This window comes from Trachemys scripta, chromosome 8 (genome assembly GCF_013100865.1).
Source record: "Trachemys scripta elegans isolate TJP31775 chromosome 8, CAS_Tse_1.0, whole genome shotgun sequence".
NCBI lineage: Eukaryota > Metazoa > Chordata > Testudines > Emydidae > Trachemys > Trachemys scripta.
Genome location: NC_048305.1, coordinates 264,563 through 277,492, shown reverse-complemented (window position 1 = coordinate 277,492; position 12,930 = coordinate 264,563). Strand labels below are relative to the sequence as shown.

At 44.8% G+C, this 12,930-nt stretch overlaps 1 protein-coding gene across 1 annotated transcript in view; it reads left to right on the top strand.

Annotated features, from left to right (window-relative positions):
- The first annotated feature begins 5,329 nt into the window (after nt 1–5,329).
- Nucleotides 5,330–12,930, top strand: part of KDM3B (lysine demethylase 3B) — a 103,206-nt gene continuing 95,605 nt past the window's right edge. The window contains exon 1 of the mRNA XM_034780458.1: nt 5,330–5,628. Within this exon, the coding sequence (XP_034636349.1) occupies nt 5,458–5,628 (171 nt within the window). The 5' untranslated portion in view covers nt 5,330–5,457. The remainder of the gene's footprint in view (nt 5,629–12,930) is intronic.

Here is a 12,930-nt window from a genome sequence, read left to right as displayed (position 1 = left end):
TGCTGTTGAAGTCCCCAATCCTGTTTTAGGTGACTTCAATCGGCAGAAACCCTCCTGCTAGAGATCCCTGCCCTATGCTGCGGAGGAAGGCGAAAAACCTCCAGAGGCTCAGCCAATCTGCCCTGGAGGAAAATTCCTTCCCGACCCCAAATATGGCGATCAGTAAGACCCCGAGCATATAGGCAAGAGTCTCCAGCCTGACCCCTGTCAGCCATTATACAATTTACCTACCATTTCTTGGTTTTCCTTGACTACTATGTTTTACCATTAAACCATTCCCTCCATAAATTTATCTAACTTAATCTTAAAACCAGACAGGTCCGTCGCCCCCACCATTTCCCTCGGAAGGCCGTTCCAATATTTCACCCCTCTGACGGTCAGAAACCTTCGTCTAATTTCAAGCCTGAATCTCCCCACGGCCAGTTTATATCCATTCGTTCTCGTATCCACATTAGTACTAAGCTGGAATAATTCTTCTCCCTCCCTCGTATTAATCCCTCTAATATATTTAAAGATAGCAATCATATCCCCCCTCAGCCTTCGCTTTGTCAGACTAAACAACCCAAGCTCCTCTAGTCTCTTTTCATACGACAGGTTTTCCATTCCTCTGATCATCCTAGTGGCCCTTCTCTGCACCCGTTCCAGTTTGAGTTCATCTTTTTTAAACATGGGAGACCAGAACTGCACACAGTACTCCAAATGAGGTCTCACCAGCGCCTTGTACAACGGAAGCAGGACCTCCTTATCCCTACTAGATATACCTCGCCTAATGCATCCCAAGACAGCATTGGCTTTTTTCACCGCCACGTCGCATTGTCGACTCATAGTCATCCTGCGGTCTACTAGGACCCCTAGGTCCTTCTCCTCTTCCGTTACTTCTAACCAATGCGTCCCCATCTTGTAACTAAAATTTTTATTAGTCATCCCCAAATGCATCACCTTACACTTTTTACTATTAAATTTCATCCTATTCCTGATACTCCAATTCACAAGCTCGTTCAAGTCTCCCTGCAGGATATCCCTATCCTCCTCCGAATTTACAACACCTCCCACCTTCGTATCATCCGCAAACTTTATCAGCCCACTCCTGCAATCGGTTCCGAGGTCAGTTATAAATAGATTAAATAAAATGGGTCCCAAAACCGAACCTTGAGGCACTCCACTAGTAACCTCCCTCCAACCCGACAGTTCACCCTTTAATACGACCCGCTGCATTCTCCCCATTAACCAATTCCTTATCCACCTCTGGATTTTCATATCGATCCCCATGTTTTTCAGTTTAACCAATAATTCCTCATGGGGTACAGTATCAAACGCTTTACTGAAATCCAGGTATATTAGGTCCACCGCATTTCCCTTATCTAATAAATCCGTTACTTTCTCAAAGAAGGAGATCAGATTCGTTTGGCACGATCTGCCCTTCGTAAAACCATGTTGTAATTTATCGCAATTGCCACTAACCTCCAGGTCCTCAACTAGTTTCTCTTTCAGAATTTTCTCTAACACCTTGCACACTACAGATGTTAAACTAACAGGCCTGTAGTTACCCGGATCACTTTTTTTCCCTTTCTTGAAAATAGGAACCACATTAGCTATTCTCCAGTCTAACGGGACCACCCCCGAGTTTACAGATTCATTAAATATTATCGCTAATGGGCCTGCTATTTCCCGCGCCAATTCCTTCAATATTCTCGGATGAAGATCGTCCGGTCCTCCCGACTTAGCCCCATTAAGGCATTCAAGTTTTGTTTCTACCTCGGATACGGTAATCCCCCATCCTGAATGCCCCTCTGTAGTGGTGCTAGTATCCCTAATACCTTCATTGGCCTCATTAAACACCGATGCAAAATATTCATTGAGATATTGCGCCATGCCTAGATTGTCTTTAATCTCCTCTCCGGCAATAGTCTTCAGCGGTCCCACTTCTTCTTTCTTTGCTTTCTTCCTATTTATATGGCTGTAAAACCTCTTACTATTGCTTTTAATTCCCCTCGCTAGGTCCAACTCTACACGGCCTTTGGCCTTTCTCACTCTATCTCTACATTCTCTGACTTCGCTAAGGTAAGTTTCTTTACTAATCCCTCCCCTCTTCCACTCTTTGTACGCTTTCTGTTTTTTCCTAATCGCCCCTTTGAGTCGGTCGCTCATCCAGCTCGGTCTAAATCTCCTGCTTTGTAATCTTTTTCCCTTTTTTGGAATGCAGGCCTCCGACAGCTCATGCATCTTTAACTTGAAGTAATCCCAGGCTTCTTCTGCCTTTAGATCCATTAATACGTTTGCCCAATCCACTTCCCTTACCAGTCCCCTTAATTTGTTAAAATTGGCCTTTTTAAAATTATAAACCCTAGTCTTTGACTTAATTCTGTTACTCCTCCCATGTATTTTAAACCGAATTAGCTCATGATCACTGGAGCCCAAATTGTCCCCCACTACCACTTCCTCAACGAGGTCCTCACTACTTACCAGAATCAAATCTAAAATGGCCTCCCCCCTCGTCGGTTCAGCTACCACTTGATGAAGGAATTGATCAGCAAGCACATCTAGGAACATCTGAGCCCTATTATTACTACTAGCGTTTGTGCCCCAATCTATATCTGGGAAGTTAAAGTCCCCCATAATTACACAGTTTCTATTAGTAATTACTTCTCTAAACACATTAAATAGTTCCTTATCCATATCCTGGGTCGATCCCGGCGGTCTATAGCACACTCCGAGCACTATCCCCGGAGAGGCTCTAGTAGTCCTATTACCCAGTGTGAGTATTGCCCAGACGGACTCTGTGTTATCTAATCCATCAACTATTATTTCTTTACAGCTTATTTCACTATTGACATACAATGCCACCCCCCCACCTTTACCTTTGTTCCTGTCTTTCCTAAACAGCGCATACCCCTCCATACCTGTGTTCCAGTCGTGACTGCCATTCCACCACGTTTCTGTTATTCCTACGATATCTGGTTTCAGCTCTTGGACCAAGAGCTCCAATTCCTCCATTTTACTACCTAGGCTTCTGGCATTGGTGTATAAACACCCTAATGTATGTCGTTTAGCCTGTCTCCCATTCGTAGCACTATAAGTTGCGGGCCTCCTTGCGTCCGTCCCCCCTGTCCTTCCTATGTCCAATCTCATCTCCCCGGCTATGTCTCCTCTCATTTTACTCACCTTTTCCATACTGGAATCTGGCGTGGAGATTAACTGTGCATCTCCCAACCTTCTCCCCAAACTTCCTAGTTTAAAGCTCTTTTGATAAGATGAGCCAGCCTCCCTCCCAGAAGTCTATTTCCTTCCCTACTCAGGTGAAGCCCATCCCGCGAGAACAGGTGCCTGTCCCCGAAAGCCTCCCAGTGGCCATACATCCCAAAGCCCTCCTTATAGCACCACTCTCTTAGCCAACTATTTATTCTCACAATCCTATCAGCCCTTTGCTGCCCTTCCCTCGGAACGGGCAGAATCCCACTAAAGATAATCTGAGCCTCTATCTCCTTGAGCGTCTTCCCCAGCCTAGCATAATCTCCCTTGATTCTCTCTAACGAGAACCTAGCCGTGTCATTCGTTCCTACATGAAGGATTATCAAGGGGTTCTTACCTGCTCCTTTTAGGATCCTTTTCAACCGCAGGTCCACATCGCGTATCTTTGCGCCCGGTAGACAGCACACCTCTCCCCCTACCCGCTCTAATATTCCCCTGTGCCTCTCCATCTCCTTTATTGTCATCTCTTTAACAACCCCTACCCCCACATTCCCTTATGCTGCCTTGATCTCCCTCCTGCCTTGTACGTTCCCTTGCATACACCCCACATTCCCATTTTTACAATTTCTTGACCATGGAACTCTCAAGGAAGTTGGCAGCCAATCTCCAGTTTCATTAGAAGCAATGGGTAGTGATGGCTTCACTTTCCCATATAACAAAAAGATTAGAGAAAAATGGTGGCCATCTTTACTGACGTCAACCTATAATTTCTAGTCTGTTGAAGTGATGGGGAAAATGAACATTTTGATTAAGGCCAAAAATTGTAAGTATGGATGGTAGAAATCGGCAATCATAATAAACACATCTAAAACTGCAAGACTTGTGATAAAATTGCAACAGTTGGCAACTCCCGGTGTTTGCTGCTGACGGAACTAGCATAAAGAAATGTTTTTCATCTCTTCATATCCCCGGGGACATCACCCATCAATGCAACCACAGTTGTTTCGGTGCCGTAGCCTAGGCCTTGTGTACACTAGAAAGGGTTTGGCAGTAAAACTATACCATACAGCAAATGTTCCTAGTGGAGATGCACCTTAGACTAGCAAGACTTATTTTGCTTACCGTAGTTCATAGAACAAAGTATGCAATACCACCAGAACAACTTTTTTGATGATATAACTAGGTCTACACTAAGGCTTTTGCCAGCACACTTAGGGTGTGTAAGCTCTGTGCCAGCCAAACACAGACCAGGCCCCAGGTTGCCTGTCAGAACTTTGGGATGAAGGCTGCACTTCCCGGCCCTCACTGCTTTGCCTGACAGAAAACTCTGAATAGTAGGAGCCACCTGAAGCCATGTCCCTCATGGTACATCTTCACTACCTGCCGTATTGGTGGGTAGCAATCGATTTATCCGGGATCGATATATCGTGTCTTGTTAAGACACGATATAGCGATCCTCGAACGTGCTCACCGTTGACTCCAGAACTCCACCAGAGTGAGCGGCGGTAGCGCAGTTGACGGGGGAGCCGCGGCTGTCGATCCCATGCCGTGTGGACCCCAGGTAATTCGATCTTAGATACTTTGACTTCAGCTACACTATTCACGTAGCTGAAGTTGCGTATCTTGGATCGATCCCCCCCAGTGTAGACCAGCCCTTAGAGGTGTGAGCCAAGCCTCAGCAGGAGCTTCCATAAGAGTGGCCAGACTGGATCAGGCCAAAGGTCCATCTAGCCCCAGTCTCCTGTCTTCTGGGCCAATGGCAGGTGCCCCAGAAGGAATGAACAGAACAGGACATCCATCAAGTCATCCATCCCCTGTCGCCCATTCCCAACTGCTGGCAAACAGAGGCTGGGACCCCATCCTGTCCTCCAGGAATGCATCTAGTTCTCTCCCCACCCCGTGCGCTGCCCAGCTCTGCTCTGTCCCGTGGGTCCATGCAGCGGCGCGAGGCCAGCCGGGGTCAGGGCAGGCTGCGCAAACCGAACGGTCCAAGGCTCAGACGGCCAGTCAGAGGGAAAGGACGCCGCAGTGCACGCCGGGATTTGGAGGGAAGTGAGGCTGGTGAGGTGCATGCCGGGAGCGGATCTGGCTAATGCGGGGCATGCTGGGATCAGAGGGGGAAGGGGGAGCTAGCGCTAGCGCGGTGTATGCCGGGATCGGGGCGGGCCGTGCTCGCACTCAGAGGCCCAGCGCGGGGCGGCCGCTCGCTCGGTGTCTCGGGGCGGCGGCGACCGTTGGGGCGGCTCCGGAGGCTCCTACCCGGCGGGGATGGCGGATGCGGCGGCTTCCCCGGTGGGGAAGCGGCTCCTGCTGCTCCTGACGGCCAGTCCCGGCGAGGGTGAAGCGGTGGGGCTGGAGCCGGGGCCTGCCCTGCCCTCTCGGGCTTGGCGGAGCGGCACCGTGCGGGCCATGAGCGGAGCGGTGCCCCAGGACCTGGCGGTGAGACCCTGCGGGGGAAGCCCGGGGCCTAGACGGGAGGGCTTAGGCGAGCGGGGCGGCGCCGGCCTGGCAGGGGGATCCCGGCGGGGCCTGGTCTCCTCTCCTCCCCCCCGGGCCTGTGCGGTGCTGGGGAGGAACGGAACAGTCGGGGCGTTTTGTCCCCCTCCCCCTGTGGGCTGGGGCCGCTCTTCCCGCGGCGCTGGGTGGTGCCTCAGGCTGTTACAGCGACCCCCGCCTCACCCATGTAGCTTCGTGCTCCTGCCTCGTTAACGGCCTGGGGTGTTTCACGCAGCGCCTTGTTAGGGGCAGTTGCGCCTACCCCGTCCCGTGTTGCTGGGACCATTGCGGTTGTTTCGTGTATCAGCCTCTCTTAGTTTGTTTATAGCTTATGTTTCACTTTCACTGGAGTTAGGCGCTAGCTCAGTTCTGCAGGATTTGGGTCTGGCAGAAATATCTGGGAAGGTTTAACCCAAACTGTTTCGTGTGGATTAGATAAACAGCCTTTTTTCTAAATCAGCCTTACTTTGTGGTTTTGTACAATGAGGCTCTGCAGAGCTGAAAGGAATTTCATTGCTGCTACTGTTTTCCAAAGATCATATGTAGCCTTAAAAGTCACTTAACATCTTAACTTTGAAATACAGTCTGGCCACTTGAAAATAATGTATTGTGTAACCACACTGCATTGACTTAAGACTCTGGCATTGAAGTTCCCCACTCACTCTGTACATATATGTCGCTAGGTGTGAGGAGTCTGACCACAGTGGGATCGGGTGGCTGAATATAGGAGTGATTCCAATGGTTTAGTCATCTCATTTGGGTAAAGAAGTGTCTATTGGGTTGGAGGAGTTTGGCTAATAAGGTACCTGTAAAATCTACAACTGCAATATTTGTGAGAAATTAATTCTGAAATGAAAATGGGAGGTTTCTGATTATCTGCTAGGGTTGGGGGGTGTCTATGGATTTAGGCATTGCAATACTGCGCATCAAGGTCCCTAGAAAATCACAGGAACAATACCACGATCCACAAAGCTGAGTTAGGCTCTTGGGCATCCTGTACAATTTATGGGAAGAGCTAGGTGTCCAAGAACACAATCCATAAAAACTATCACGCTAGGCAGGGAGCCACGTAAGCTAGCCAGTTGGAGGTGCCACGGAGCAGGGTGTGCGCTAAGCCTTTCCCACCCTTCAGAGATAGGTGCCTAAGTCCAGGTTAAAAAACAACAAGGAGTCTGGTGGCACCTTAAAGACTAACAGATTTATTTGGGCATAAGCTTTCGTGAGTAAAAACCTCACTTCTTCGGATGCATCCTGCATCCAGGCTACCCCCTGATACTTAAGTCCAGGTTGCAGGGAGGCACCTAGCTATTCTTGCTGATCCATGAATGGGAAGGAACCTGCCACATGGAGTCAAGTGGGTTAGGCGCTTAATACTTTTCTTGCAGGAGTGAGTTAAGCATTTGCCTTTCTCCACATATGGGGAGGGAGCTGGTGATGCCAACTATATAACTTTTACCCCAGTGGTTAGAGTACACGCCTGGGATGTGGGAGACCCAAATTCAATTCTTACCCCCCTCTGCCAGAGGGGAAGAAGTGATTTGAACAAGGGTTTCTCTTCTTCCCCTCTGGCATAGAAGGAGGGAATTAAACCTGGGTGACCTAGGCAAGTGTTCTAAGGACTGAGCTGAAAGTATTAAGGTGAGCAACTTCTACCACCATTATCATTTCCTCTGAGCGGCTTTTGAATGGGACCCAATCTGTTAGGCGTGCTTAGAGGTTGCCTATCAGATCGGGCTCTGTATGCAGGTTAGGCAGCCAAACACCTGTCTTCCTTTGGTTCATGATTTGCTCTGGGACTTAGGTGAGAGATAGGTGTCCAGATGTCTAGAGTAAGGCATTGTGCATGCTCAGAGGCAAAACTTAGCCATTGAGGTAACTTTTACCCTGAAATCTTAGGCATTGAGTCAGTTTAGGTGCCTATGAAGTTCAGTGTGAGTTTAGTGGACTGCAGTGGAGCCAAAACTGGTACTTAAGTGCCTAAATACCTTTGTGGGTTGCGCCCCTAGTGTCTGGGTGCATAAAACCTTGTTAAATACATGATAGATGTTTTTGCTAGAAAGGTATTCAGGTTTGTTTATTAACATAGGCAGCATCATTTGGAAGCTTTAGACCCAATCTGGGGAAACAGAATTGTTTCTAATTCTGCAATACCAGAGACTTATTCTGCTTTCAGCAGGAGGAATTCATACACCATACAATACCTTTATGTACTTTCTTTTGTGTGTTCACAAAGTTCACCCTAACAGAGTTGAGTGAATTTGTAGGCATGCTTCTCCCAAAAAGCATCTCTAATGTTTGCATTTGACCAATTTTTGTCCACAGATACTGGGAGCACATTTTGGAAGGCCTTTGGTGAAAACTCAGCCCATAAGGTGAAAAATCAAACCAAAATCTGAGGACACAGTGCTCTACATCATAGCACCTATGTACATCCAACTTTTTCTCCCTTTATTTTTCTTCTTGCCCCCGCCCCTTTGCCAGTGATGTCAGGCTTGATAACCCTTTACTCTCCTCTCATAAGTATTTATCTTCTTCCAAGCTGTCTGTGGAACATCCTTCTTGAACCTGTTCAAGCTACCTCCCTTGCCATAGTCTTTGGTGGCAGGGAATTTCTTCTGTCATATCACCTATAAAAAGTGTGAGGGATGCTAGTATACATTTAGGAACAAAGAATGTAGGACATACTTGCATTCCGGAGGTTCCGTTCTGGGAAGCTGAGACTGAAAAAGATTTGAGGGTCATCGTGGATAATCAGTCCATTTGCTCACACCATCATACTGGGAGTTCATTTTCATCTAATGTTGACCCTAGGGTGCATAAATAGGGGAATCTCAAATAGGAGTAGAGAGGTTATTTTAACTCTGTGTTTGGTACTGGTGTAACCACTATTGCAATATTGTGTGCAGATCTGGTGCCCACAATTCGAGAAGGATGTTGATAAATTGATGAGGGTTCAGTGGAGAGCCACAAGAATGGTCAGAGAATTAGAAAAGATGTCTTACAGTGATAGACTCAAGGAGCTCAATCTATTTAGATTAAGAAAGATGAAGGGGTGACTTGATTACAGTCTGTAAGTACTTAACCAGAGAACAACTATTTAATAATGGGCTCTTCAGTCTAGCAGAGAAAGGTATATAACACGATCCAAAGGCTGAAAGTTGAACCTAGACAAATTCAGACTGGAAATACAGTGTAAATTTTGAATAGTGAGAGTAATTAACCATTGGAACAATTAACAATGGTCATGGTTTGACAATATTTAAATCAAGATTGGATGTTTTTTGAAGAGTTTTAAGAATTATTTTGTGGAAGTTCTATGGCCTGTGCTATGCAGAAAGTCAGACTAGATGATCACAGTGGTCACTTCTGGCCATAGGATCTATGAAACTTAAATGGTTAGCATCCCTTTTTATTTGCTAATGTGTCCAAGTCTTACTGAGTCCTCCTCCCCCTTTTTGATGCTGACTGTTCGTGTCAGTTTTTGATTGTGCGCCCTTTGGGGTAGATGCATTGTGTGGTGTGGGTGGTGGTGGTTTTTTTTTTTAAGGTTCCAGGCATGTCTGGAAGATAAAAAATAACAAGTGGAATGACCTGATTTTCCCACTTGAATACAGTCATTGGACATCTAGAACAGGTGTGAGACATTTGCATTTCAGAATAAACATAAAGCAAATGCAGAAGACATGATTTTAAGTGAGGTTCTGGGCTGTGTGAGCACTGGGCCCAATATGTTAATATACATGTTCTTTGACTGTTTCAAGTTGCTTTAATTGTAAACTAACTCTTAAGGAAATATTGCTATAGTGCATTATCTGCTCTACAGGCACATCTCCCAAAAGCAGGAACCCAGCCTTTGCTGGGAATACTTTTTAAGAGGGGAAGGGTTTCAGGGCTGTTCCCTCTGACCAATTTATGGAAGGATAGTTTTATTACTGTATCTGTCATTGTTCTTCATAGTTTGTGGAGGGCTGAGATTCTAACAGCTTTTTTTTTTTCCTGGTCAGGAGGATGTGAGACCTCTTTAAGTGATGCTGCTCTCAGCTCATCCCAATTAATTTTATACAGGTTTTATACAATATTGCGTTAATGCTTGCATCCCTATTTTAACATCATCTTGGTGCAAGGTTTTACCATTGAGCTTTCCAAATCTCAGAATCACAACATGGGGAAAGATTTTCACCAAGTATCCTGGTTAGCTACTACTATCATGGTGCAGCATCTGGTGGTGTAATTGTGTAACATTTGTTTGATTTTTGTTTTGTTGGGCACCCTGCTTCCCTGCCTGCTAGCAGTCTGGGGGGTAGGAACTTCTGTGAAATCGTAGCCCTTGGGATCAGCCTGCTCAAGAGCTCTGTAGGTGTTGCAGCTCTCATCCTGTTTTCCTTCATCACCAAATCTGGCATGAGTATTTATTCCAGAGCCCCGGATAGCAGCATAATAGGAACTGTCACAACTAGGGACGCTGTCATGGTTGGGTTGTCTACTGTGGTCGTTGGTCGGACACGGTTCTTGAGAAAAGGTTCCATCAATCTCTGTTTTGGAGTTTGGTTTCTCTTGCCCGGGCTTGTGGTGACACAAGAATGAAGCCTGGTCGCACACACACTAACTTATACATAGTTACAGTTTAAACTCCCTTTCCGTTATAAAGCTAACTTTTTTTCCACTGTCCTCTGACCTTGCTAAAGTTTAACCATTTTTCCTGAAAACTTGTTTGCAGGGTCTTTCTCAAGGATAGTTTTTCTGTGAAGTTTGAGGGAAAATGGACAAGGTGTTTCAGAGATTTGCAGGTTCCCTAAGAGCTCTTCTCACTTACTAACAGCTTCTGTCTCAAACTGCTTGACCTAGAAATTCCAAATGTATTTTTGCTGAGCTGGCCATATTGAGGAATTTATTTCACTTTTTGCTGTTGGAGAGGTCTCTAACTTAGATAAATTGAACAATAAATACTTAGTCCAGGGCATTGGAAGGGCTAGTGCCAAGAGTGCTTAACGATGTCTGGCTGTAAGCAACAGCAGTACATAATAAAAGTTTCTCCAAGTCAATCTGTGGCTCTGGTGGGGTTGTTTAACTCAAATTTAACAGCCCATCAACATGAAAATTCATAATGACCATCAGCATTACAAATATTCTTTAAAAAAAAAATCCAAGACATGCTTTTTCAGAGTGTGGGCCACATCTTAATAACAAGATTGTCTTATGGACCTCTTCCTTCTCAGTGGCTGAACAACATGGGGCGCCAGCCCCTAAATGTTATGCTCTTCAACCTCGGCACTCTGTTATTCAGTGGCAGAATATTGCCCTCCAGTATAGGCTCACTCGTCTTGCACAAAAATGATTGACGTACAGCTTAATTCCACCATGTGTATTATTTCAGGCACACTTAAATATACTCCTCTACCATGTATCAGGGGGTAGCTGTGTTAGTCTGTATCTACGAAAACAACAAAGAGTCTGGTGGCACCTTAAAGACTAACAGATTTATTTGGGCATAAGCTTTCATGGGTGAAAACCTCACTTCTTCAGGTGCATAGAGTGAAAGTTAAAGATGCAGGCATTATATACTGACACATGGAGAGCAGGGAGTTACTTAGCAAGTGGAGAACCAGTGTTGACAGGGCTCCTCTACCATGGTTACTGGTTCTCTGTTGCTCTTCCCAGTGCTTGCAGAGAGGAAAGCGTAGCTAAGCTTGTGACAAAATTGTGTGATGTGCCATATCTACTGTTAATTAAAGACTTGTTTAATCCACCACATGGTCATCTGTCCTCACATTGCCTATTGTGGCTAAGTTTACTGGCTGAGAGGTTGACAATAGAGGACATGTGGCAAGCTTTAGAGTCTGCAGAGAAAGTGACAAATAACTCTTGTCAGACCCCACTCAACATCAACCTGGGTTTGATTTACTGCAAATGTGATGGAGCCTTCTTAACCGATTTCGTACTGAACATGGAATTTGTGCTGAAGCAGAATTTCAGTGGTGTGTTAGAGGCAGTCCACTACGTCAATGTGGGCAGCCACAAACCATGACGCATTGTTGAGGAGTGCAAAATGATGCAACCTCCTGGAGGTCTTTGTCACTTGACCGGATTGCATACACCAAATATTTATAGTGATCATGAAACCATCATGGTGGCAACTGTAGAAATTAATATGAAAAATTAACATTAGAAAATTATGTAATATATTCTGGGGTGAGCATAACCGTTCCCCTTCCGTTAAGATAATGGTAAGAGAGCCATTAAGTTCTTTTATGGAACCAAAAAGCTGAAATAATAGCAAGCCTCCACCCAAAATACAAGCACGTGTCACTTCCCAAAACAAAAGCACATGCAAGGTATGAGGGTGGATTTTACTTAAATCAAATTGATTTAAATCACTAGTCAGGAAGACTCAATTTAATCATGGATTTCTACATAAAAGTGCATTCTTTGTGGTTGTTATAACCTTAATACACATTCTTCACAACTCGGAGATGTAGGTTTCATTTTTAGAAGGTACACACTATACATTTTTTTAAATGATTTATTCTGAAAACTTTTCACATTAGTTTTACAGCTGTATCAGAAAATGAATGATTGCTTGGTTATTTCATTTACCAAAGGTAATTGGGAGGTGAACTATCTGCTTCAATGGTTTCATAAATAGCTCCAGTGCAACAGGTTAATCATTAATATTTGGAGGATTTTCTTGCCATGCTTTGGTAGGAGGAGAACATCAACAGACAGACATTTAAATTGTTGTTTTAGTTAAATAAAACAATGTTATGTAGTCTGGATTTTTTTCTTCAACAGCAAACATATAGTATTTTAACAAAACAAGCATATGAATTTTTGAATTTAGTTAAACATTTAAGTTTTTTTAAAATCAGGTTTGTTTTTGTTAAAATTGTTTTTAACTAAAATAGTTACATGAAATATTTGTTTAAAAAAAACCAAAACAAATTAAATTGACTATCAGCCAGGTCAACGTGAGAAACTTAAAACATTGGTTTCTGCAGTTAACTGAGTCGTCTTCACCTTCGTTTTCCTGTTTGTTCATAATCTGGAAAAGAAAAACAAGCTTTCCTGCTTTTCCAGGTCCCAAACAATTTCTCAATTTGAAATGAATTAGAATATTTTCTTCCTTTGGACTTTCTACACCAGCAGAAGCTACTGCTGTTAAAAGTGAGATTATCACTTCAACAGTCTCTGAATCCAAGTGTTTAACTGACTTCCTCCAGTTCACTGATGTGACTTTCTTTAAAACAT